At 39.8% G+C, this 27,024-nt stretch overlaps 1 protein-coding gene across 2 annotated transcripts in view; it reads right to left on the bottom strand.

Moving 5' to 3' along the window:
* The window catches only part of Plcb1 (phospholipase C beta 1), a 712,575-nt gene that overhangs the window by 212,403 nt on the left and 473,148 nt on the right, over nt 1-27,024 (bottom strand). For both annotated transcript variants that reach the window (NM_001077641.2, XM_087648496.1), the window contains 2 exon segments: nt 18,178-18,344; nt 19,810-19,910. In NM_001077641.2, the coding sequence (NP_001071109.1) occupies nt 18,178-18,344; nt 19,810-19,910 (268 nt within the window).

The following is a 27,024-nucleotide window of genomic DNA, read 5'->3' as shown; positions in this document are numbered from 1 at the left end:
TCCCTCTTCTTTTCTGCTTGGGCACAGATTTTCCTATAGCATATGTTAACTACCTTGGTTTCTATGCAATAGATGAAAATTTCTGGCTTTTTAATTTTTGTTCAGATTTTCCAATCCTGTATTTAATGTGTTCTACACATGTTCTCAGGCATTAGTATTTTATCTTACATTGAAAGGATCATCCATCCTATGCATTCGAATAGACTGTAAAACCTGCCCTATACTGTGAACAAATACAAGCTAAGGCATGGCGTGATGATGCTCTTTGAATGCTTTTTTGTTGAAGAGCCTCCCCATAGGTCAGTCAGTCCCTGTCCCTGCTGCCACAGCTCCCTGTGGTTCTGCAGTTTTCTCAGTCTCTTAAGTTGTACTTGTTGATGTGGTTGGTGTGAAAGTTCTTAATGATGACACCTAACTTTGATTCAGCACTTTCCCTTCTCCAAAGCATTCTCACATTTGTGAATTTATTTACTCCTCATGGGTCTGTTTGACAAGTCAAAGAAGTTTTTGCTATTTAACTTGACAGAGGAAGTCTTGACTTAAGGAAGACTTAACCACCTATTCAAATTGACATGGAAAGAGAAAGACAGACGGTTTAGATTAGGCCTTTTGTTTAAAAGCTAGGTGTGGTGGCTTACACTTGTAATCTTAGTAGCTGGGAGGCAGAGGCAGGAAGATTGCTATAAATCTGAGTCCAGCTGTGCTACACAGCAGGCTCCAGGCCAGCCTGGAGTTATATAGTTCTATATAGTTCTATATAGTTCTATTATATGAAGCTATATAGTAAAACTTTGTCCCAAACAAACACCCTGCAAAAGAACACAACAAAGAAGGAAACTTTCCTTATTCTCTGTTTTCCCTCTAGTACAAGCAATGTCCCCTCACCCTACATATGCTAGGCATGCACCCTGCGGCTATCATCATCCTCAGTCTCCTTTCTTTTTAAAATGGAGCCTAGAATTGCCCAGGTCCAGATCTCCTTTTGGAATAGAGGTTCTCAGAGGGTAGAGTTAAGTAGCATACATTTCATAAGTTCACCTTTTGCTGCACTGTTTTGTGTTTTTGACCACAATGCAAAGGAGGCAAGGTCTTCTAGACCCTTGACCATAATGTCTAGGTCAAGTGGATGCTAACTTTACAGATGCAAAGCCTTCACTCTCCTTAACCTTGTCTACTTTGAAGCACAAAGGTAGGCCCAACTGTGTGTTCTCCCAAGCTTCCTGAGAAGGAACAAAGAACCATCCTAGCATTTCAAGTGTTATGAGACTCTGTCCACCTGTCCTGGGAACCCTGATCTGTAGACTTCTGGAAGCACAAGCAGGAAATGACACATTCAGCTTTCAGATCATCCTGAGATTAAAGGTCTTCGCCACTATAACCAATTCCAGCAGTTCTTAAGTTAGATGCACAGTGCATGGTTTTAAAATCAAAATGGCTGTGACATGGCCTCAGGCATCTGGTAAAGAAAGCAGCTGTATGGTTATCCTGGACCATGGAGGATGTTTTCTCTGACTGAGTGGAGATTGGCTTGCTTCTTTGTTTTCTTCCGTACTTAGGATCAAACATAGGGTGCAGACATGCTAGTTAAGTGCTTTAGCCCTGGGTTACATATCCCGGATATTTTTTTACCTCCCAGGCAGGCCTTAGAGTTGAGATTTCCTATGTCAGCCTCTCACGTAACCAGCATTACAGACTTGTGCCATCAGGTTCAGGTGGAACATTCTTTAATACTACTGCAATCAGGGTGAACATTTGTTTTGCTGGTAGAGAGACTGTAGTAGGTGGTATCAGTGTCTAGGAGGAAATATGATTCAACTTCCATTTGCATCTCTCTACTTGATATCTTACTTGGGAGCCCCTGGAAGTTAGGACTTCCCTAGAGCATCCTCAAACACAGTGCATGATGGATGACCAACATACTAACATAATGTGTGCACTAGTACTGAGCTCTGCTTGTGCATGGTGAAAACAGAGCCTTCTCTAGCTGCCTTTTCCTTCTTCTCCATCCTGTGGCCTTTCCACTACTTCCAAGGATTATATCTCAAATGTTTTTGAACTCCAGTTTATTTTTTCAGAGTTAGTTCCTAAGGAAATGTGGAAAAGGGACATATGCAACATCTGCTCATTTTCTACATTTTAGCTGCAGTGCTAGGTAACGTGGTTGATTTTTGTCTATTGTCCAAAATTAAGGCTTGACCCTAAGCTTGGAGATATGTTTTTAACAACAGCTGGAGTTCTAGAGATTGCAAGGGTTCAGAGTTAAAACTGAGCCCCAAGAATTGCTGAAGCCCCTTAACGAAATCCTCAGTTATCACTGGGTTCCATTTGATAGCCATTTAGTTCAGTTGTGAGTTAACACAGTCCAGTCTAGTTTCCTTGTGATCATGACTCTTAGAGTTTTACTGCTGTGAACAGACACCATGACCAAGGCAACTCCTATAAGGACAACATTTAATTGGTGCTGGCTTATAGGTTCAGAGGTTCAGTCCATTATCATCAAGGTAGGAAGCATGGCATCATCCAGGAAGGCATGGTGCAGAAGGAGCTGAGCGTTCTATCTCTTCATCCACTAGGGGAAGACTGTCTCTCATTTGGATAGAAGGAGGGTCTCATTGACTACCCCCACAGTGACACACTTCTTCAAGAAAGACCATACCTGCTTCAACAAGTCCATACCTCTTAATGGTGCTACTCCCTCAGTCAAACATGTTCAAACCACCATATCATAACTTGTGTGTTCCATACATTCAATGAGTCTTCCTCTTATCTGGTGTGAATGACACTCTGGGGATTGCAGTGCTGGGGATAGGTCAATCTACCTAGCTGTTCCTCTTACTGAACAGTGAAAACAGAGCCTTCTATCTACAGCTGAAATAGACTTCCATCTATCTACAGGTGAAAGGGGGAAAGTGTGACAGCAGACGGTGTGACTGTCATTGCCATGTTCTGATGGTAAGTTTCATGGAAGGGAAAAGAGCTATTTTCATAATCTAAATACTTCACACATGAAATGGCAGGGCATCTTGGGAAATATTTTGTGATAAGGGAAGAAGCCAGAAGACACCATACAGTAGGTGTCTTGACCTACCAGGCTCTCTTCCCTTCTCTTGAGGCTGCCATTTGTCTTTGCCTTTTACTATTTTTACATTTCCTGCGTGGCTATTTTCTGAACAAAAGGAATTTTTGTTGTGACAAGACAATGCTGTGAGTTTCTGGATAGAGTCTAGCTGCTGAGCAAACACTGAAGTCATCGAAGGAAAGGCCAGAGGAGGAAAATACAGGCTTCCTGGGCTAGGCCACTGCTTCCCCTCTTAGTCTAGACTTTCTGGGAATAAAGGAAAAAGCAGCAAGAGAAGGAAGGTGCTGGTAGCTATCTGGTCTACCAGGCGACAGCAGGCATACCATGGCTGTTCCAGGAAAAGGAGGGTTTAGTTCATTTATTTGTTTCTTTCCCCCATTCTTAGCCCATTTCAAATATGCCAGAGAGGTCTATGAAGATAAGAGTCTCAGAGTGAAGAGGAACTTTCAAAGCACACAGGAAGGATAGTGCCATTCTTTCCTAACCTTCCACAGGGGCTAGAAAGTCAATAGATGGAATTTAAGTAGGATTCTAATCAATACAATGTTAGAGCGGCTTTCAGCAGCTTCTTCTGCGCAGTAAATTAAGGCATAAAAGAATTAGCTAAGGCATATAGTTTTCGTTTGACTTTGTCTTTGGAGAAGTTGGCTTTGTTCTTTCATTTTAGTTCTTTCATTCCCTCAGGTGCTGTGTGAGTAATCTATGCACACACCTTCATTGTGAGGCAGATCTTTAAACCGGTCAATATTGCCTCCAGATGAGCAGTTTTAAAACTGAACATCTTGTATCTCCTGGGGTTTGAGCCATGGCGCCTACAGGAGCAAGCAGCGGACTGCAGAAGACACATGGGAAGGGAAGGCTCTCACCACCTGCTTCTAGGACACACTAGCTCCTTCTTTTGTAACCCTAACAGTGCTTTTGGCAGCTTTATTTTCTCTACACACTGGTTTTCTTGTAATACTTTGTTAGAAAAAAACCCAGACAAAGTAGTCTGTCAGGAGCAAATTTGAGAACCGTGGCTGTAGTTGCCATGTTGACATACAATGTCAGCACTCTATCTCTTTTCTAGGAATTGCTATGGGGGAGCCCACATGGGACTCTAGAGCAGCTGAGGGCAAGAGGGAGGATAGAAGGAGCCTCAGTCACAGAAGAGTTTCTTTCTTACCTGCCTCTTCTGTGATAGTTAAGTGCTGAATGGCTAAGTCCCTCGCTGACAGGAGTCCCTGATGTATAAGCCTCATGGATAGTAACAAGGAAGATGTTGGGAGATAGTAGGACATGTACTTCCCTACTTCAGGGTCCTGCTACCATTGCCAGGGATTTTCAGGATGGCTGTGGCTGGATTGAGAGGAAGTGTTGGAGTGTTATGGAAGCTGCTGCTGGCTAGGGGTGGATACTGTGTGCCAAGAGAAATGAGGAACACCCATGTCACCAAGCTACAGTGTCATCCCCTTTCACAGGAGCAAGGAGGCCTTACTTCACAGTGTTTACTTTCTTAAGTCTGCCCTGATGCCAGACATTTTCTTAAACTCTGACAAGACATTTGATTTTTCAAATATGCATATGGCCATAATAATAATAAAAACAACAACAACAACAACAACATTTTTGGGATAGTGTTTCAAGTAGCACAGCCGGACTTAGACCCTCTATGTATTCAAACATAATCCTAAACTCCCTATCCCCCTGCTCCTCCTTCCCAAGTGCTGGGAACTAGTGTACCACTTTCTCTGGTTTATGAGGTGCTGGGATGAAACCCATGGCTTTCTGTGTGCTGGGCTATCGCTCTATCAACTGACGTTACATCCCTAGCTGAAACTTTTATAAGTTCTATCTAGAAAAGGAGATATAGAGACAGAGAAATATAACTTTAAACTCTATAAGGAAAAGAGTAATACTAAAGTAAAAAATCACGTGAAAGTTCCAGGTCATGAGTTATGTACAAATTCTTATGTTTATAACTTAGTCATCATTTTAAATACATATTTATGAAAAACATATTAATCCAGACATAAATATTCAGTCAAAGTCTCAATATGCTATTCTTTTCAGGTTTTGTGACTAAGTGATTCTAACATGTAACTTGTTACATGCAATTATGTCTGTCAAGGACTATAACAGTGATGTTCAACTGTAACCCCTACGTTTAGGACATAAATGATTAAGTAAAAGTTGTTAATTTCTTATTAATAGTTCTGTCAACTCTGTTTACTGGGTGATGATACACAGTCTTGTCACACACAGCTTACTTAGCTCTTTGAACAATCTTTTATGGAATCATTTCAAAGATGAGAAGATATGGGAGAGCTATTGATCAAAAAGTGCCTTAAAGTATGATGACCCAGTACTAATGAGACATATTGGTGGAGTATATTAAATACTTTCTTGTGACAAGATTACTTCTCATAGGTAATTTAAAGGAAGAAAGATTTATTTTGGTTCAGCTTCAGCTCATCAATGGGGAAAGCATGGCAGGAACGTCCAATCAATTGATGACAAGAGCTTGTGTTTGAGGATGAAACATTGTGGGAGACCAAGAAGCAGATAATGTATAGCAGAAAGCAGCAGCAGACATGACATTTAAAGGGTGACCTCCAGTGGCCCACTTACTTCACCCAGACCTACCTCTTAGAGGTTTCTTGGCCTTCTAAAATCTGGGCACTATCTGGGAACAGCCATCTAACCACAGGAGGCTGACTAAAACATTAAGACTCAAACCATAGCATAGATTCTATGATTATTTTTTATTTGTCTTGCAACCACCCCTTCTTTGTCTAGTGAGCTTAACTCCTTTGAATGTTGAGGACTTCTTCATCCATTATCAAGTCACATGGTATGTGGTTTAGATAGATGATCCCGCAGTGATCCTAGGGAGACCCAGGTGACCCAAATGTGTCTAGTTATTCTATTTGATCCTCCAGACAGTGATTGTTTTAAACTCAAGAGTGACCTTGGGTGACCTAGACAAAGCCCAGGATTCTGACAGTTTTGATGGAGCCATGAGTGAAAATAAGTTCTTTACCTTGGGATACCTCGGTTGGTAGACCTGGAGCTTTGGTGTCTATCATGTTTAGAGAATCTGCTAAAGAGCTTTGGTGAATATAGAAAACATGATGAAAGACAGGAAAAGATATAGAAAAAAAAACCCTGCATATTGTATATTTGTGAGTAGAACCTGATGTTTTTGTTAGTGTCTTTTAAAATTTATTTGAAAGTTTCATATGCATATATACTGAATATTTGGTTCTTTTTAATCCCCTCTATCATTAGCTTTTTTTTTTTATTATTTCCCCTACTGAAACTCTACTTCCTTTGATGCCTTTTCTGTTTTTGTGCCTTACTGGGTTAATTTTGTTTGCTGTATGACACGGTTGGGGTTACTTGCTAGAGTATGGGCAACTTATTGGTAGTTATACAACTGAATGGGTCCTCCCCAGGACCCATTCACTGCTCATGGCCTCACCAATGCAATGTTTTGATAAGTAGCTGATTGCAGGATGACGAACTAAACAAATGTACAGGTTCATTGTCTCAGGTACTTATTTCTGTGTTTCACACCTTGGAAACCTCTTCTTTTAGCTATTTTAAAACAAACAGTGCATTATCACTTATTATGGCCATCAGCACATCATTAATGCTTACTTTTCCTACATGTATCGTGTCACCCTCTGATCAGCATGCCTCCCATTGGCTCTTCCCCGGCTCACGGAACTATCACTGCACTCTCTGCTTCCACTCATCACCTTCTAGATGGTTCTCATAGGTGAAATCATGCAGTCCGAGAGGAATCACATCATTTGAGCTCCTGAATTCACATACTCAAAGCCACTGCAATCCAGACTCTGGGCTAGTTGGATAAGCACATGTGTTTCTGTGTTTCAACCCAATTTACATTTCTGTTGCTTTCGAATGCGGAGCACAATCTCATGTGCAAAGCTCAGACTCCAATCACACTGCTTTCTTCCTGGGATTAATAATGTTCCACTATAGTTGGACTGTATTTGGATTTAAAATAAAACAATATTGAAAACACAATTAGTTACTCCTCTTGAGACAGGCATATTAACCTTGGTTCTACTTTGTGAAAAATGCTTGGTGCACCTGAACTTGTAATGCTTTGCTTAAAACCAAAATGTCGTGCATCATAAATCTGAGTTTATTTCAACTCTTAAACCATTAACTTCCTAGGTACTGATCAAACACTAAAGGGAATTACATACCTTCAGTTTTATAATTTAGTGGCAATAAAACATGTAGTACATATAAAATATAGTGTATATACTTATATAGTACAGTCTATAAGTCATTTATAAGGAAGACTCAGTGATAAAGGTGCATGGAGCTTGAAGTACTCACTAATACTGTGTTCTGCTATATCAGTTCAATTATTCAACAAACAAACACATACATACATACATACATACACACAGACATGCATGCACACACACACTAGCACATGCTCTTTTTAAGGGAGTAAGAGAAGAAACAAACTCAGTTGTTTTAGTTCAGTTTTTCAGTCTAAGCAAAAAAAATTGCCTTCATTCATGGGCATTCATTAAATCCAGAGGTCTGCTTTCTATTGTCAAAAGCACCAATATAACTGTCTTGTTTTTCATGCTAATTTTAACTCACTGTTTTTTTTTCTAAAGAGTTTAAGTGATTAAAAAGACATTAGTCTTCAAACTAAAACATCCATGAACATCTTGTTCAGGAGTGGCAAGGGTCTCTCTGCTTTCCCTAGTCAAGCATAGTTAGATCAGCATTCAGACAATTCAGCAAGAAGTGTTTGGTGACTGGAATGGGGACATTTCTAAATGTATGACATTAAATTAAAAGAGAGAGAAAACTCCCTTGAGAACGGTGTTTACTATAAGATTCCAATCCTCTCTTTGTGGAAATGAAGTATGCAAACATTTGGCTTAGAATGCACAGGACAGAAACCCTTGGACTGTTTATATTGAATAAATGCATCTGTCCAAGCAGAGATACCAGAGTGGACATATGGCCAACCGGCCAGCTACATCTGGCTAATGGCAACAAGGGCATTCTCTTCTGAATACTTTACATCTTCTCATGTCCTTTTCTTCAGAATGCCTGTAGGTATATGAGTTTAATGTTCAGGCTTCTGGCTACATTAAATTTTTTCATTTAATCTTTGTCTTCTACTTAAAAATTTAAAACATTCCCATGAGCTGGGCACGACAGCAGAAACCTTGAATACCAGATCCTGGGAGTAAGAGGCAGGTCAGTTATTCAAGATCTCATATATGTTCAAGCTAGGACTATCCTCATCTCTATGGAGAGTTTTAGGCCGCTTAACAATATACAGTGATACTATATCTTAAAAACAAAACAAAACAAAACAAACAAACAAATGAACAATGCCCTCCCAACCAGCTCTCCAGAAACTAAACATTAACATTTATCATGTATATGTATTATTTAACCATTAAAAACCGACTTTAAATGTAATTCTGGAATTCCTGGGAATTAGGTCTCACAGGACAGGGAAGTAGCTAGGCTAAAAGTAGATCTTCACCTCTTCCCTGTTAGTTGCAAATCTAATGCTCAGGTCCAGCTCTATAGCAAACTACCTGTTGAAGCTTCTCTCTTCTCTCTTTCCGGATCTCCAGGGCATAATGCAGCTCTTTTTCTCCAGCTTCTCTACTTATGCATCCCCTTGTATCAGCTATCAACTCCAGCATGCATTTCCTGGAAGCCCACCAGCCAAGCCTGCCAGTGAAGCCAACAGGCCAGGGAAAGCAGGTAGATGCTCTTCAGATGTTCACTCTGCCTCTACTCCTCCAAATCCAACCCCCCGATTTCATTCCTAGCTCATAGCAGACTGCCTGCTGTGGCCTCTCCTTCCTTTCTGCTCTCATTTCCAGGAGACTAAGGAGACACTGATGGAGCATCCTGCTCTTCTTCCTTCTGTAGACCCCTGTGCCTCTCCTTCCTTTGGAGCCCATCCCAATTCCTGTCAGCACCCAATACTTAGAAACATATTGTATCTGGAACCCCAGTGTCTATATCTGGCAAGATCTCAGAAGCAGTCTCTACAAGGCAAACCACAGACACCACACTCTCCTAAGAGACAGAGAGGGCAACAGAAACCAAGGAACAAAACATCCACTGAACAAAGATAGGACCAGATGTCAGCACCGAGAATTATGATCACCTCAAATCCAGATGCCTAGATATCAATATAAAGACACACTCAATAATTAATAGCCAGAACAATATAGAGGACAGCAATCCTACAAAAATAGGTCCTGAGGAATGAAACATAGTTGAAATATAAGACAAAGACTTCAAATTAGCCTTTATGAATATGTCAGAGGTCCTTAAGTAAAAATCATGAATAAATCCATTAAAGAAACCTATGAAAACAGTGGAAAAAAATGAATAAAACTGTTCAAGACCTGAAAATAAAAATACAATTAATAAATGAAATCTAAACTAAGGGAAATCTGGAAATTAAAAATTTAGAAACTTGAACAAGTTCTTGAGAGGCAAGACTCACCAACAGAATGGAAAGACAGAAGACAATCTAAGGTATTGAGGACATAATAGGAAAAAATGGGTATTTTGGTAAAAAAAAACAAGCCTTAAAAATATCTAGGCAGAAAGCTTCCAAAAAATTTGGACACTATGAAAAGTCCAAATCTACAAATAATAGGAAGAAAGGAAGGAGAAAACAAAATAATACCCAGGTTAAGACACAGAAAATATTTTCAACTAAATCATAGGAGAAAGTTTTCCTAACCCAAGGAAGGAGGTGCCTATCACAGTAGAAGAAGCACAAAGAACACCAAAAAGACTGGACCAGAAAAAAAATACTCCTCAGCACATGATAATCAAAACACTAGAACAGAGAAAAATATTAAACCTGCATGAAAAAAGACAAAGTAACACATAAAGGCAGACCAATTAGAATTATACTTGACTTTTGAATTAAGACGCTAATTCTAGAAAAAGCTAGAAGGGCCTGGGCACTGTTCTAGGAAACATTAAAAGACCACTGATGCCAGCTATCTCAGTTAGGGTTTTATTGCTGTGAAGAGACACCATGACCACAGCAAGTCTTATAAAAGCAAACATTTAATTAAGGCTGGCTTACAGTTTAGGGGGTTAGTCCACTATCATCATGGCAGGAAGCACGGCATTGTACAGGCAGACAGGGTGCTGGAGAAGGAGCTGAGAGTTCTACATCTTGATCCACAGGCAGCAGGGGAAAGACTGAGCCACATTAGTCCTAGCTTGAACATATATGAGACCTTCAAGCCTGTACCCTTAAAGCCTGTACCCACCGTGACACACTTCCTCCAACAAAGCTACACCTCTTCTAATAGCGCCATTCCCTATCAGCCAAACATTCAAACACAAGAGTCTAAGGGGCACTCCTCCTATTTAAGCCACCACACTAGGCCAGACAAATATATCCAGCAAAGCTTTTAATCACAATAGAGGATGATGATGAAAAAGGAGGAGGAGGAAGAGAAGGAGGAGGAACAAGAGACATTCTATGCTAAAACCAAATTTAAGCACTTTCTATCTACAAATTCTGCCCCTATAGAAAGTGTTCCAAGGAAAGTATCAATCTGGAGAGGTTAAGCACATCAGGAAAATATGAGGAATAAATAATCTCAGGGCAGCAAATCATAAGAGGAGAAAGGAATCGACATACTACCCATTGATAACACTCAATAGTAGTGGTACAAATTTCCCAAGATACTCTAAGCAAATGAACCTAAGAAGCAAGTTGGTGCCAAAATATACTTCAAGCCAAAATAACCCGAAGAGATAGAGAAGGATACTACACACTCATCAAAGGAAAAGTCTACCAAGAGGATATTCCGATTCTTTTTTTTTTATCTTATACCTCGGTAATAGAAAACCTTACTGGCAATAAAAGCCATGTTTTCAGGGCTAGAGAGGTGGCTCGGGGGATGAGAGCACTTGCTCTTGCCAAGGACCTTGGCTTTATTCCAATTCTTAATATTTATACCCCAAGCACAAGGGTACCCAAGGTCATAAAATAGACACCAGTACAGCTTAAATTACCTATTGACCTTCACACACTGATAGTGGGAGACTTCAACACCCCACTCTTGACAATAGGTCATGCAGACAAAAACTAAACAGATTAATGTTGGTGCTAACTTATGCCATAAACCAAATGTACTAAAGTAACTATAGAACATATTACCCAAACTCAGCAACTCATGGAACATTCTCCAAAAATGACCATATACTCAGATACAAAGGAAATTTCAACAGATGTAAGAAAATTGAAATAACACAGTGCATCTTATCTGAATACCATTAACATTGGATATCACTCACAAAAGAAAGCTTACAAGTTCATGAAAACTGGACAACTCTACCTGACACTTATATGACTGAGAGTCTGAGACTAAAATAGCTCAAGGAGCATGGGTAAAAGCAAATACTACTACCATAAAAGCATAATGTAGCAATGAAAGGACTTCTAATGACATTATGCTGTACTCATAGAGCAGTGTCTTGCTCAGCCACCATCAGAAAAGCTTCCTCCTGCAGCAGATGGGAACAAATACAGAGACCCACAGCCAGACGTTATGCAGAGAGTAAGAAACCTTGGACACTCAGCCCTAAATGAGAAATGTCCATCAACTCCATCCCCTCAGAGTCCAGGAAACTATTTGGAGGAGGGGGCAGAAAGAGTATTAGAGCCCAGAGAGAACGGAGAACACCAAGAAAATATGGCCCTCTAAATTAACGTCATAGATACACACACAAACTCACAGAGACTAGGTCAGAACACACGGGACCTGCACAGGTCTGCACCAGATGGGGTCCTTGAGATGAAAGAACTTGACACTTTCTTCCATCTCTAGCCCAATGAAAATTTTGTTTCTTCCAAGGAAGTATTGCTGGGAATAAAATCCACTCTTAAGAAATATCATCCTGAGTTAGGTAACCCAATCACAGAAAAACACACATGGTATACACTCATTGATAAGTGGATATTAGCCCAAATGCTCCAATTACCCTAAATGCACAGAACACATGAAACTCAAGAAGGATGACCAAAATGCGATGCTTTACTCCTTCTTTAAAAGAGGAACAAGAATACCCATGGGAGGGGATAGGGAGGCAAAGTTTAGAACAGAGACTGAAGGAACACCCATTCAGAGCCTGCCCCACATGTGGCCCATACATATACAGCCACCAAACTAGATAAGATGGATGAAGCAAAGAAGTGCAGGCTGACAGGAACTAGATGTAGATCTCTCCTGAGAGACACAGTCAGAATATGGCAAATACATAGGCGAATGCCAGCAGCAAACCACGGAACTGAGAACGGGACCCCCGTTGAAGGAAACAGAGAAAGGACTGAAAGAGCTTGAAGGGGCTCGAGACCCCATATGAACAACAATGCCAACCAACCAGAGCCTCCAGGGACTAAGCCACTACCCAAAGACTATACATGGACTGACCCTGGACTCTGACCTCATAGGTAGCAATGAATATCCTAGTAAGAGCACCAGTGGAAGGGGAAGCCCTTGGTCCTGCCACAACTGAACCCCCAGTAAAGGGACTGTTGGGGGGAGGGCGGTAATGGAGGGAGGATGGGGAGGGGAACACCCATAGAGAAGGGGAGGTGGAGAGGTTATGGGGATGTTGACCTGGAAACCGGGAAAGGGAATAACAATTGAAATGTAAATAAGGAATACCCAATTTAATAACGATGGAGGAAAAAAAACAGAGTCAGCCTCATGCCCTGCAGTAGATGACCAACAGAAAATAAACTCAAGGCCATCTTTGGAGGTGCTCTGTCTCATAACGTGGAGTCACAGTTTCTTAATTTTTTCCTCTCTTTTATGAAAAATATAATTTAATGCTGTTTTTATTTATTGTTTTACAGTATAACTCTATTACGTATGTATGTATGTATGTATGTATGTATGTATGTATGTATGTGTGTATGTATATAAATAACTTTCAGTTTTATGGGGTCCTGAATATGTGTTTATCTGTACCTGTGCCTTTCCTTAAGAACTCTTCCTTCTGTTTGTTTTCTTTGTCTTATTCTGATTTTTAAAAAATCTTACTATATTTACTTATTTTGTTATTATCCCTTAGATGCCTGTTTGTGTCTTTAAAGGAGAAACAGAAAGGGTGTGGTTCAGGATGGGAGGGGAGATGAGGAACTTGGTGGAGTAGAGAGAGGAGAAAACATACTCAGAATATATTGTACGGGGAAAGTCTATTTTCAATAAAAGAAAAGCACTTATTTCTCAAAATCAGAGTTTATGCATATTTCTAACATATGTATTTGCTACATTCACAATTATATAAGCTTCTTATGCCTCACACTGAAAGATTAACTTTGTACCTGGTGATTTTTAGGGCATAAATGAAAAATAGAAGTTTTCTTCTGAGGTAAATCAGACTAAGTTTGTCAGTCAATATTGGGAGTAACACCAACTGAATTGATTCTTGGACACACCTGAGGAAATATTCAAAATGCTAGCAGCAGGAGAAAACAAGTCATGACATCATATTGGACTCTGGTATCTATTTCTTTGTGTTTTCATTGATAAAAATACAAGAAACAGCTGATTTGGAGTTACAATTGCTTTCACAAGGAGCAGGCCTTTATTAAGTCTTGAGTAAGTCATTTGACTACCAAGTCTTGGCTTTGCTCTCTGAAAAATGTTCCTGTGCACTTAAATACTTATTTGTTCATCATTTGGGTTAGTGCTGGGTCTCAGGGTTCCCTTCCTGTGAGGCAGTGCTCTACCACTAAGCTGCATGCCTAGCACCCATGTGCATTTTAAAAGTCACATGATTAAAGGAACCATTTCCTTAGAGCTCTGAACCAGCCACCACATTCAAGTAAACCGTGGCTTTGTACTAGGCTAACTGTGACTCACACTTTTCTAATAAAGAAATGACAAAATGGTTTTTATTTGTTTTTAAAGAAAAGAAATCCCAAAGTCAAACACAACAGGTTAGGAACTGCAAAGTCTAAATTAATAACTGATTTTCATTGTCTAACATAATATTGTAAAGGTTTAGTTTCTTTTCTTTTTGCTTTGTTTACTTTTTCACACTATCTTTCTCTGTAGCCCTAGCTATCCTGGAATTCACAGAGATCTGCTTGTCTCTCCCTCCCGCGTGCTGGGTTTAAAGGCGTCAACCACCATACCTGCTCTCAACCTTTTACTTTCTAAAGTTTTGCAATTTCTCCACTGCACAGATAAACCTCAAACTCCTTCTCCTATTGACTATGAAGCCAAAGTGAATAGGCAAGAAAAAAGAATCTCTAGTCTTCTTTGTTCCCATAAGCTGTGGCACCAACAGCTCAGGATCAGCACTGTTTTCTTACTCAAGTGGCTGGATTAAGAAATAGATGCTGCCTCTCAAGCAGATTTCCTCTGGGTATTTAATGGAGATTTAGAATAACAACTGTCTGGGCTGTTTGTCCAGACATACTTGTCTGTCCTGTGATGTTTTTAGACTCAGCAGGCATGACCGCGTAAGTCCTGTCTTAACTTTTCTTAGTGATAACTTTATAAGGATGCTCAAGATAGTTGGATGAGTGCATGAATGGACAAAAGTATTACCCTTGACGACCAGAAAGACCTTCCATTCATTTCTGTTAAAGTTAGTTCATCTTGGAGATGCCCTGGGCCATCCCTATGGGGCTCCATCTTTCTACCCATCCTCAGTCCCTCTCAAACCCTGGCTGCTCTGTGTAGCTCCTTCAGGCTAAGCCAGCACTGCTCAGTGCCTTGTTAGAAATGCAGAACGAAGAACTTAAATTTGACAAGGCGTCCAGTGACTTTGAGACACATTAGCACTTGATAAATATGTTACTTTTGTTTACATCCTACTGATATTGAAAAGATGAGAAACCTTCAAACCCTTCTTTGTGGCTTTTTTGCTTGCATTTGCTAAGAAAGGGCTTTGCTGTGTAACTCAGGCTGACCTTCAATTTGAGATTCTCCTGCCTCAGCCTCCCTAGTGTTGAGATTACAGGTTTGTGCCCCTATGTCCAATTAGTACAGGTCTTCAATATTGAAAATTTTATCTTTTGATTTCACATCTCTTAATTTTTCATCAACGGTTTTTTGTTTGTTTTGTTTTTAAATGCTGAAGTCATAAAGAATACAGATGCATGTGTGCGTGCATGCTTACAGATTTGAATTAGCTGGATAAGGGCCTATAGTTCCTTCCTCCAGGGCTGTCACATCAAAGAATGGTCTCTATGTCTAGATAAGCCACCATCGCCTCCCTTAAACACTTAATCCAGTTGAGGTGGTCAATCCTTTGGCTAATGGACCACCCGTCAGGAAGATATGACTACTTTAAGCCATGCTAACAAGGCAGGAAGAATAATTAATATTCCTGGTGTGTCAAGAAAGAGCCACCTGCTTTTCTGAGTTCTGATCAAAATAATTACTGTTCTTAATATTTTTTCCCTTCTGTTTTTCTTTTAGATGCTGGCAAAAGCCTATGTATCCTTTATCTGGTGTGTTGGGTTTCCTTACAGTTTCTCTACCATGGGTCACCTTTATGCTGGCTTAACTCAAGCAGCACAGACCCCTCTCCCTCTATGCTCCCAACTATGAATCTAAAAAACCCAAAAAAACCCTAAAACAACACCAAACCAAACCAAATCAACCAACCAAACAAAAAAACAAATCAAAACCAAAACAACAAACAAACAAACAAACAAACAAAAACCAAAAAAACCCCAACAAAACAAACCAAAAATCCTCTCTCTAAGCTGTGAATTTCATTCCTCTAACTCATGAGATAAGAACCACAAAGTCACTGGTTTGGGTAGCTTTTGTGTCATTGAGTTTCCAGGATCCTAGATTTTTGGGGAACTGTCATTCTCAAAGATACCCAGACATTCCAGTATTGTTTTTATTTTCCTACATTAAATAATAATGGTAATCTATTAGCTATCATGTGTTAATCTAACCCAAATCACACACTTTCACTTTACCCTTGAAATAGGGCAGTTATCAGAGGTTTGTTTTTGTGCATGGGCTTTGGGGTTGAAGTGGGCCTACTGAAGGCTCATATAATCCAACCAGTTGATTACTGCACAGGTGAGTTTCTAACTCACTAGGTGGAGGGTGGCAGTTTTATCTAACCAGATCTCCTTATTTATCATTTCTGTCTCATGAAGTGACAGAGGTTCATCTCCTACACTAGTAAGTGATCAGGCATCTCCACATCTCGGTGCTACAGGACACTCCTATCCTACCCACGTGTTACTTGAGGTTTCTGTGGAGAGATACTAATCTACTCCCACTATTATGGGGAATGATGCTTTGTTGGGTCATAAATGCTTCATGGAAGTGATCAGACCTCACCTCTCAGCCTGTAATAATATTGCATACTTAAGCAGGTCTACTTTATAGGTCGAGGAGGAAAAAAAGAAAGTCTAATACCCAAGTTCCTTATTATAATCTAGAGAGCAGCTAGATGGGACGCACCAGAGGAATTTAAACCAATCTTCAACACTTCAATATCCAGAGTAGACTTCATGCCATCACATGGGTCAGATGCTTTCGAGACAGTATTATTTATTTCAAACTCACAAAAGGTCAGTGAAAAACATCTTCCTGTTCAGTTCTGCAGAAGAGAAAGCTCGTGCTGGGTGAGGTTAAGTGTCAAGATGACGTGCCCTGGGCTGCCTCTGGCTACTGTGGCTATTGGTTTCATGAGCAATGTCATTAGGCCATGGGGGAGGCCTGCTGGTTTCAAAAAAGCTTTTCCTGGTCACATTGTTATGAGCTAATCATTTTTAGAACTCATTCTGGAACTGTTCCACCCATGAATGTTAGCTGTTCTTGGAAAAGTCAGGAAGCATAAATAAGGAAAAAAAGGAGCGTGCATGAGAAAAAATAAGGGGGGCAGGGCATCTTTGCGAATGCTTGCACCGCTGCCCCACCAACGACGAGGCAAACAATCGGCTTGTGGCTTCCTTTAACTGACTTCACTTGAATGGCAACAGTGGAAATAATGTTAGTAATCAGGGCAAAATGCTTGGCCAAGAACATAGAGAAGCTGAAAAAAAAAGTTGTCTATAACTTCCCAATGAACAGATTGAAAGGAAAACAAAATACGATTTTGTTGTATACTTAATACACAGCTCCCTTTTCCTTTGAGAGGGCTGATTCCAGGATGAGAACACTTGTGCCATCCACCCTCATTTGGGGTTTGTGATTGCTATTTCTGTTACTACATGAGGTGCCTGCATGTTGACATACAAGTCATTTCTTCTCAATAACTGGTTCACTGTGATTATAGAGTCCCTATAGACTCTAGAAATTTGCAGTAAGGTCAGCCATGATGGATCAGGTTTCTGAACGAGGGTCTTTGAATCCAGAAGAGAGTCAGTACCAGTGACACAGGTTTCACCAAAAACCTTCAATATAATTAGAACATCAGCAAGAAACTTCTTGATCATATTTTGTAATTCATTTCTCTAACATAAAAAATATATATTTAAAAATAATTTCCAGGTAACTTAAAACTGCCATTAAGGTATTATTTTCTACTCTTTTTCCCTACCAAGATTTTAATTTAAATCTATCAAAACGTCAGAATATTCTCCATGTGGAAAGATTTATCAGCTAATGTAAATTGGAATAAGATATAATTATAGCAGACTGAATATTCTCTTAGTTTTGGAAACTTGGAGAAAAACAAACAAGAAAAGAGAAAACCAAAATAAATTCATGGACTACTTTATAGAACTTTCAAAAAAAGTAGCTCTAGTGGATAACTAATTGAATTAGTTAATTTGCTGCATGAGGAAAATAAACATTCAATTATTGTATAAATTTGAGGGAAAAATAAAGATATTTAAAAATATGTGGCTTGCACCATAGACGGAACTAGAAAAGTTAATCGCCAAAGTTGAAACAACAGAAACAAACTACATCAGGTAAAAAAAAAAAAAAAAAGAAAAGAAAAGAAACATCCAGACAGAAAGGCGCTACGTGACCTTACATCCCTTACACCCAGAGTGTGGCCGGTCAGAGGAGGCAGAGACCCCGCAGTGTGGAGTGGAGAATGCACCCTACCTTTCTTGGCGAGGCTGCTGTTGGGCTCGTACTTCTCAATCAACACTTGGACCTGCTCTTGCTTCAGAGGTGGGTAAAGTATTTCATTCAGCCGGGGATCTCTCTGCTTAAGGTTGATAAAATCCATCATCTGATCAACAGTAAGGTACGGTTTGCTTTTGGCACCACTGAAAGTTATGAAAACACAAGAAACAAGAAATCTCAGTCCTTTCCACATCTTATGTATGCATTCGATAACCGAGAGATCAAATTGTGCCACGTCTGGAAAGTCTATAGTGGAGTTCTGACCTTGCCCTAAACACACCCTGCTGCTACTCCACAAAGCTTGGTGGGCTACCACTCTTCCTAACCACCACCTCGGCCAACCTAGAGAAGCCTCGGATGACTAACAGCATCCTTTACCACATGTAACATTTAAAGATAAACTGCTGACTTATCACTTCAAAAAGAAAAAGTCCAATGTACTTGAATACATTTTACCTTTTCATCTCACTGAAGTTACAGGTTTACAAGAGTCTATACTGCTTTTATTTACTTGTTTTTGCTTGTAGAGACGGGCTCACTGTGTTCCCCTGTTTCTCCTGGTGCTTCAGTCCAGGCTGGCTTCAAATTCCTACTAAGCCTCCTGAGTCAGTGTCTTTCAGGATGATAACGACAATTTATGCTATTATGTAGAGCTAAAGTGCAATATCATTTTATCCTGAAAACAACTCTGATACTGAATAGCATTGTTCAGGTGCCTATTTCAAGTTAATTGGCAACCCATGACAATTCAATGGTATGAATATGGTGGCTCACACAGCAAAGGTGTTCAGTGTGCAAAGTGACACTCCGCAGTGGGACTTGTCCTCTGTTAGTTACTTCCTTTATTAAATTTGGGTTGACTATTTGCCATTAGGCAGACTTTGGTATATCAAGAAAGAAAACGTGTGCTTCCATTTAATTGTTTCTTTTCTCTTTTCATTTCTGTGTCTCTTTAAGAAGAAATACCTAGGGGCTAGAGAGATGGTGCAGCACTTAAGGGCCCTTATTCTTGCAAAGGACCCAGATTCAGTGCCCAGCACCCACATGGTGGCTGATAACTGTATGTAACTCCAGATTCAGGGAATCCAACTCCCTCTTCTGGGCTCTAAGAGAACTGGGCATATGCACAGTATGTAGATATTCATGTAGGCAAAAGAGTCTCATACATTAAATAAAAATAAATCTAAAAAAGCACTGTCTGTAAACATCTGTAATTCCTAGAATCAGGGAAAATCAGATGCTGTCTAAGGGTTCTTAGTAATCTAAACTTCTCTATACTGATGCCATTGGCAGGAATACAATACGTAGTGTTCGGTCAGGAATCCTTCTGTTACATGAATCTTTCTTTTGTATGTTAAGACATTTTCTGCTGTATCCATAAGCATTAGTCTAAACAAAGCCAACTGAGCATGTGAAAATGGCATCTGGCCATACATGTGTCATAGGAAACACATGCTCATCAAAGCAGGTTTGTCAAGGCCAATAGCACAGTCTCATCTCCATTAAGCCTCTGCTTTTGGACATTCTCCTTGTAGTCCTAACAAAAGTCTGCCCTAGACACTCTATCATTGTAAGGTAGAAAAAGTAGATTAAAATGCGTCCTCTTACAATTCAGAGAAGATGTTATCAATTTCAGGTCGGGGACAAAGATTGTTCAGGAAAACTCTGTATACATCTGGAGTAAAGTCCTCTTGAGGGATGGAATCGTTCTGGAGAGCAAAATAACAGAGTGAGTGGGAGCTTCCTCTAGTTACTTTCCGGATTTTTCTTTGTCCCTCCCTCCCTCCCTCCCTCCCTCCCTCCCTCCCTCCCTCCCTCCCTCTCTCTTTCCTCCTTTCTTTTTCCTTTTGGCCAAACCAGGCCAAAACATCCAGAGAATATCTCTAAGGCCAACTCTAGATTTCATGTAGAACTTTGGCATGTCAACGATATTTTCTGTTATTTTTAAATTTTAATTGAAGCTTAAGAATTTTATCCTGCTAAACAGATCTTAACACAGTTTTAATAAAGTAAATTATACATAGGAAGACAGAATCTGTTTTGTAGAAATGTTTAACTTGCCTTTTTGTCCCCCCCTTCTTCCCTCCCCCTCTTCCTCCTCCTCCTCCTCCTCCTCCTCCTCCTCCTCCTCCTCCTCCTCCTCCTCCTCCTCCACTGAACCTGCTCATTTGCTTTCCCAGTTCTAAGATTACAAGAATGAACCACCATGTCTGGGTTGTTTATGTGGGTTAAGGAATCAAATGCATGTTTTCATGCCCTTTCCTATGTGAAGCATCTTTCCAGCTCATTTTATCATTTTATGCTCCCCTTCTTTCTTTGTTTCATTTCTTTTCTCTTTCTTTTTTCTTTTCTTTTCTTTCCTTTCCTTTTCTTTTCTTTTCTTTTCTTTCTTTCCTTCTTTCTTTCTTTCTCCCTCCCTCCCCCCTCTCTTCCCTCCCTTCCTTCCTCCCTCCTTTCCTGTCTGTCTTCCCCCTTCTTTCTACCCAGTCCTTTTCTCTGTTTTAGGTTGAGTCTTCCTCCTTATAAGTAGTGGTAGAAGACATATAACTTTGTTTGCCATTGCAAGCCTTTGAAGCGGGCACATCAGTGGCATGAGGAATATGCGTATTTCATGTCCTTTATCAGGCTTTTGAGTAAATATTTTTAAAAGTGATGACCTTGGAGAGAATACTAAAATAGAAACATACACACATTTTACACTTCGAGGTTACAGTCCATCAATGAGGACAGTCAGGGCGGGGACTCAGGCAAGGCAGACACTGATGCAGAGGCCATGGAGGAGTGCTGGGTTCCGTTATTTGTTCTGTTGTAAGACACTTTTCCTAGGCAGGACAGCCCCAGTCATTATTTGCTACTGATTGCTCATTGTTCCATTGTTTGGGAAGTGAGCTGCTGATATAAAAGGCCACTTCTAGGGCTCATGTTTGCTGTTTGGTTGGGCTGCCATGGAAACCGGAAGCATGTATTTGAGTCCTTGTTAACAGGAAGGACATTTTTCACGCAGCTTCCTATTTCAGGTACATGCCTGAATGATTATTTTTATTTTCAAGTCCCTAGAAGAAAGAAAACACCCTTCCTTTTAAACACAGTCATATATTTTAACAGAAAATGAAAAAAAAAATCACTGGAATTGTCCGATGCTTGCTAACAGACCAGAAAATGTAACTTAGAACTTGGCAGAGAGCAGAGCTCCCATGTTTGTGCAATGAAAAAAAATGAAGTAATACTTCCTTGACTAAGTTCATTTATAGGAAAGCATACTATTTTAGAAAAATGATTTCTGAGAAAACAAAACAATACGTAAGAACATATGAAAGATCTCTGTACCAACAACCTTGGGATGCTTAAACACAGCTTTGAAACCATGAGCTCAAGAGCTCAGGTTCAAGAACATCAGAAATCCTCTTGAAGGGCTTTATTGGTGATTTGCCACTCAGAGAATGGAGACAGGAGCAGCCCGGGTTATGGGCCTCCAGAATTCCACTATGTTTATGAAAAGAAATACCTCTGACCAGAGGATGCCTGTGTCTATCTGAGTTAGAAAGACAGCTCTTTTGCTTTTTGAGATAGGAAAAGTGACTTGTCCAACTTTTTGACTATGAGAAAAATATTTAAAATCATTTGCAAAAAAAAAATGTTCAGTGGTGCTGCCGTCTAACTCAAGTACATTCAACTTCCCTGCATTTATGAACCCCAAGTGAAATATGACACTCTGTTAGTAAACATATCTCTCGCTGACGTCATCTACCAGATAGAAGATGATTTTCTTTTAGTTTTTTTAAATTTACATTTCATATGTTATTCCTATCCTGGTTTCCCCTTCAGAAACCCGCTATCTCCCCCTGCTTCTATGAGGGTGCTCCTCACCCTACTCCTTTCCACCTCCCCGCCCTGACATTCACCTACTTTGGGGCATTGAACCTTGACAAAACTAATGGCCTGTCCTCCCATTCATGTCTGACAAGGCCATCCTCTGCTACATATGCAGCTAGGGCCATAGGTCCATCCCTGTGTACTCTTTGGTTGGTGGTTTAGTCCCTGGTAGCTCGGAGTGGGAGGGTCTGGTTGGTTCATATTGCTGTTCTTCTTAGGGGGCTGCAAACACCTTCAACTCCTTCAGTCCTTTCTCTACCTCCTCCACTGGGAACCCCATTCTCAGTCCCATGGTTGGCTGTGAGCATCTGTATTTGTCAGGCTCTGGAGGAGTCTCTAAGGAGACAGTTATATCAGGCTCCTGTCAGCATGCGTTTCTTGGCACCCACATATTGTCAGGGTTTGGTGACTGTATATGGGAGGGATCCCCAGGTGGGGCAGTCTCTGGAAGGCATTTCCTTCAGTATCTGCTCCACACTTTGTTTCCACATTTTTTCCTCTGAGTATTTTTGTTCCCTCTTCTAAGAATGACTGAAGCATCCACATTTTGGTCTTCCTTCTTCTTGAGTTTCATGTAGTCTCTGAATTGTATCTTGCATAATCCCAGCTTTGGGGCCAATATCCACTTATCAATGAGTATATGCCATGTGCATTCTTTTGTGACTGGGTTACCTCACTGAGAATAATATTTTCTAGTTTCATCCATTTGCCTAAGAATGTCATGAAGTCATTGTTTTTAATAGCTGACTAATACTCCATTGTGTAGATGCACCACATTTTCTGTATCCATTCCTCTGTTGAAGGGCATCTGGGTTCTTTCCAGCTTCTGGCTATTATAAATAAGACTGCTATGAACATAGTGGAGCATGTGTCTTTGTTATATGTAGGAGCATCTTTTGGGTATATGCCCAAGAGAGGTATAGCTGGGTCCTCAGGTAGTACTATGTCCAATTATCTGAGGAACCTCCAGACTTATTTCCACAGTGGTTGTACCAACTTGCAATCCCACCAACAATGAAGGAGTGTTCCTCTTTCTCCATGTCCTCACAAACATCTGCTGTCACCTGAGTTTTTGATCTTAGCCATTCTGACGGGTGTGAGGTGGAATCTCAGGGTTGTTTTGATTTGCATTTCTCTGATGACTAAGGATGTTGAACATTTCTTTAAGTGCTTCTTTTTTATTTAATTTTTAAAAATGTTTGAATTCTTTAAAAACAAATCTATAGTTTATACACATTGAATTTATCACACAAAATATATTCAACTGCATAATTTTTGTATAGAAAAATGAGATTGCCAAAATATAAGCAGGTCATTTACACAACATGTATTCTAGTTAAATTTTCCCAAGGGATTCATCAATTAGTCTAACAGCAATACTCTTGCCTTTCTTTAGGTGCTTCTTGGTCATTCAATATTCTTTAGTTGAGAATTCTCTTTTTAGCTCTGTACCCCATTTTTAATAGCATTATTAATTCTCTGGAGGCTAACTTATTGAGTTTTTTGTATATATTGGACATTAGCCCTCTAATCAGATGTAGGATTAGTAAAGATATTTTCCCAATCTGTTGGTTGATGTTTTGTCCAAATGACAGTGCCCTTTGCCTTACAGACACTTTTTAATTTTATGAGGTTTCATTTATCAATTCTTGATCTTAGAGCATAAGCCATGGGTGCTCTCTCTGTTCAGAAAAATTTCCCCTATACCCTTATGTTTCCCTATTTTATCTTCTGTTAGTTCCAGTGTATATGATTTTACATGGAGGTCCTTGATCCACTTGTACTTGACCTTTGTACTAGGTGATAAAAATGCATCAATTTGCTTTCTTCTACATGCTGACCTCCAGTTGAACCAGCACCATTTGTTGAAAATGCTGTCTTTGTTCCATCTGATGGTTTTAGCTCCTTTGTCAAAGATCAAGTGGCCATAGGTGTGTGGGTTCATTTCTGGGCCTTCAATTCTATTCTATTGATCTACATGCCTGTCTCTGTACCAATACCATACAGTTTTTATCACTATTATTCTGTAGTACTGCTTGAGGTTAGGGATGATGATTTCCCCCAGAAATTCTTTTATTGTTGAGAATTGTTTGTCTATCCTGGATTTTTTGTTACTCCAAATGAATTTTCAAATTGCTCTTTCTAACTCTATGAAGAATTGCGTTGGAATTTTGATGGGGATTGCATTGAATCTGGCCATTTTTACAATATTAATCCTGCCAATCCATGAGTATGGGGAGATCTTTCTATCTTCTGAGATCAACTTCTACAATTATTACGTTGTGAAGGGCATAACTCAAATTTAAACAGTACAGCCACAACTGTCACATGGTAGGGAAACATATTTATGGTATTTACTAGTGTACATATACATGTCAGAGCCGGTTTGCTGTCTATATTCTTTAACCAAAGGGACTACACCAATTCATTTAGAAATCACTACAAGATGCATGGTTTCTCATTCTTATACAAGTGTCCCCTAAATTCTGTCCATAGATTCCCTATGGATTCTTCATGAAGAAGCATCTTACCCTGGTTAGAAACCATACTCTGTGAAGTCAGAAATCTCCCTAGCAGGTCTTCTAGGTTTCTTATGCTTTGTCTGCAAAACTAGAGATTAATGGACATTTTAGAAGTTGTGATTAGTCAGGATGAAGTTCTTGGAGCTGTATGTGGTCTGAGGTAAGTGCTCAGTTAATATCTAGTCTGATTGTCACAATCATTGGCCACATGCTGCGCAATCTTTTCTCTAAAGGAGAGCATGATTCATTTGTAGTGTGGGACATGTGATGACAGTTACAGGTGACCTCAAAAATAGTGTGTTCACTGTGCTAAGCTAGCATGGCTTTCAGACTGGGTTCCATCAGAACAGTGTCTTAAAAGGATTATGAAGCCCCCACCCTGGTCTCTCACCACTGTGGCAGGAGGGAGGGGAAAGCTGGCCCTGCCCCTTGCCTGCTGTACAGGGCCCTGCACCTAACCTGGGCAGCACAGTAAAGCTAGCCCTGATGGCAAAAGTGTGGGTGAGCCGGCATTCCACTCATCTCATACTTCCTCCGTGTTAAGTCCTCAGATGCACAATTATCTCTGCTCTTATGTACCGGTTAGAACCAGGGACTAAGCCACTACCTAAAGACTATACATGGACTGACCCTGGACTCTGACCTCATAGGTAGCATTGAATATCCTAGTAAGAGCACCAGTGGAAGGGGAAGCCCTGGGTCCTGCTAAGACTGAACGTGATTGTTGGGGGAGGGCGGCAATGGGGGGAGGGTTGGGAGGGGAACACCCATAAGGAAGGGGAGGGGAGAGGGGGATGTTTGCCTGGAAACCGGGAAAGGGAATAACACTCAAAATGTATATAAGAAATACTCAAGTTAATAAAAAAAAAGAACTTGCACTGCTATGTGCATGTGTATGCATATACATGTGTATGTGTGTATATGTATATATGTATATACATGTGTATGTGTATATATGTATACATGTATATATAAAATGTAATATGTAATATATTCAAGTCTAAGGATGGATCCAAAAGAGGAAAACTCATTTCATGACTTCATCTGGATTCAGGCATCTAATATAAAACATTTTTTTGTGACCTTCTGTTGCTACCATTACTTGGAATTTTGAAGATGAGATTAAGAATACTAGTGTAACTTCAAGATGAGGGTAATTGGCGTAGGAACCATGAAGCATTAATGCAAATGTGAAGGGCTGGCACTTTTCTAGTCATGTACTTACACAGAGTCTTACTAGAGAAAAGATGCTATGAACTTCCGGTGTTAGCAATAGCATTTGCAGATCCCATGGACTTGGTTACATCATGTCCACATGTGAAGTAAATAAAATATAGGGCATAGATACAGATTGTGTATATGCAAATACATAACACACTCAAAAGGGTAGCAAGAGTTCAGACTGAGCACTTGCTGTGCGCTAAGCAAGCCCCTCCTGAATATTTTTATTTTGTCCCTGGAACCACCTCTTACTGTTAGCATTTTACTGCCATAGCACGGTGCTAGGAAGTCACAAAACTTTCCTGAGGTCCTTGGTAAGCCAGCTAGGTGGTGGCAGCAGGCACAATTTTGAGTCACTGTAACTCACACAGGAAACCCATGAGCTTAAGGATCACATTCATTTCAGGATGGTGACTTTATTTCTCTGTTTTACATATTTGTATAATTAAAGAAAAATTTTATGATGAACTTGAATTTACATTCAAAGAGTTAAACTACATTTTATTAAAGCAGATTCTAATAGAGTCTATAGATTTATTATTATTATCATTATTATCATTATCATTATTATTATCTTTTTTGGTAATTTATTCTATGTGTATGTGTACTTGGCCTGCATGTATATCTGTGTACCACATACATTTAAAGTGCCACAGACCAGAAGAGGTGACTGCTTCCTTATCATTAGAAATAGTTGTAAGTGGGCACCAGGAATCAAACCTGGGTCCTCTGGATGAGTAGCAAGTGTCTAGCTAATGAGTCACCTGCCTACCTCTAGCTGCTGTTGTATAGTGCATTATTGCCTAGTATATTTTAGACAATCAGCTCTTTTTAATATTCTTGTCTTAGAATCATAAAACAAAAGCTAAATTAGCCAGAGCCCATGGAATCACTTCAAATAAATTGCTCATTGTATATTGAATTCTTGTGGGAATTCTTGAAGTATAATTTTGATATAGTGGTTTTAGGAACCATAACTGCAAAATGATAATGTTTCTAATCTATTTTCAGAATGTAAGGCAATGGACTACAGCTACACAGAAATGTTCCTTTAGAAATGTCTGTAGCATTCCTTAAGAAGCCATGCAGAAGTCTTTAAGTAGGACATAACTAGTTTCCCTATGTTTTAATGCATACCTACCTACTTACTGTAGTAAAGTTTATATTTAAAACAAATATATGGGTTCATTTCTTATTTTCTTCATTG

This window comes from Rattus norvegicus, chromosome 3 (genome assembly GCF_021556685.1).
Source record: "Rattus norvegicus strain SHRSP/BbbUtx chromosome 3, alternate assembly SHRSP_T2T, whole genome shotgun sequence".
NCBI lineage: Eukaryota > Metazoa > Chordata > Mammalia > Rodentia > Muridae > Rattus > Rattus norvegicus.
Note: the sequence above shows the minus strand (reverse complement) of the source record. Positions and strands in the feature narration are given on the sequence as shown.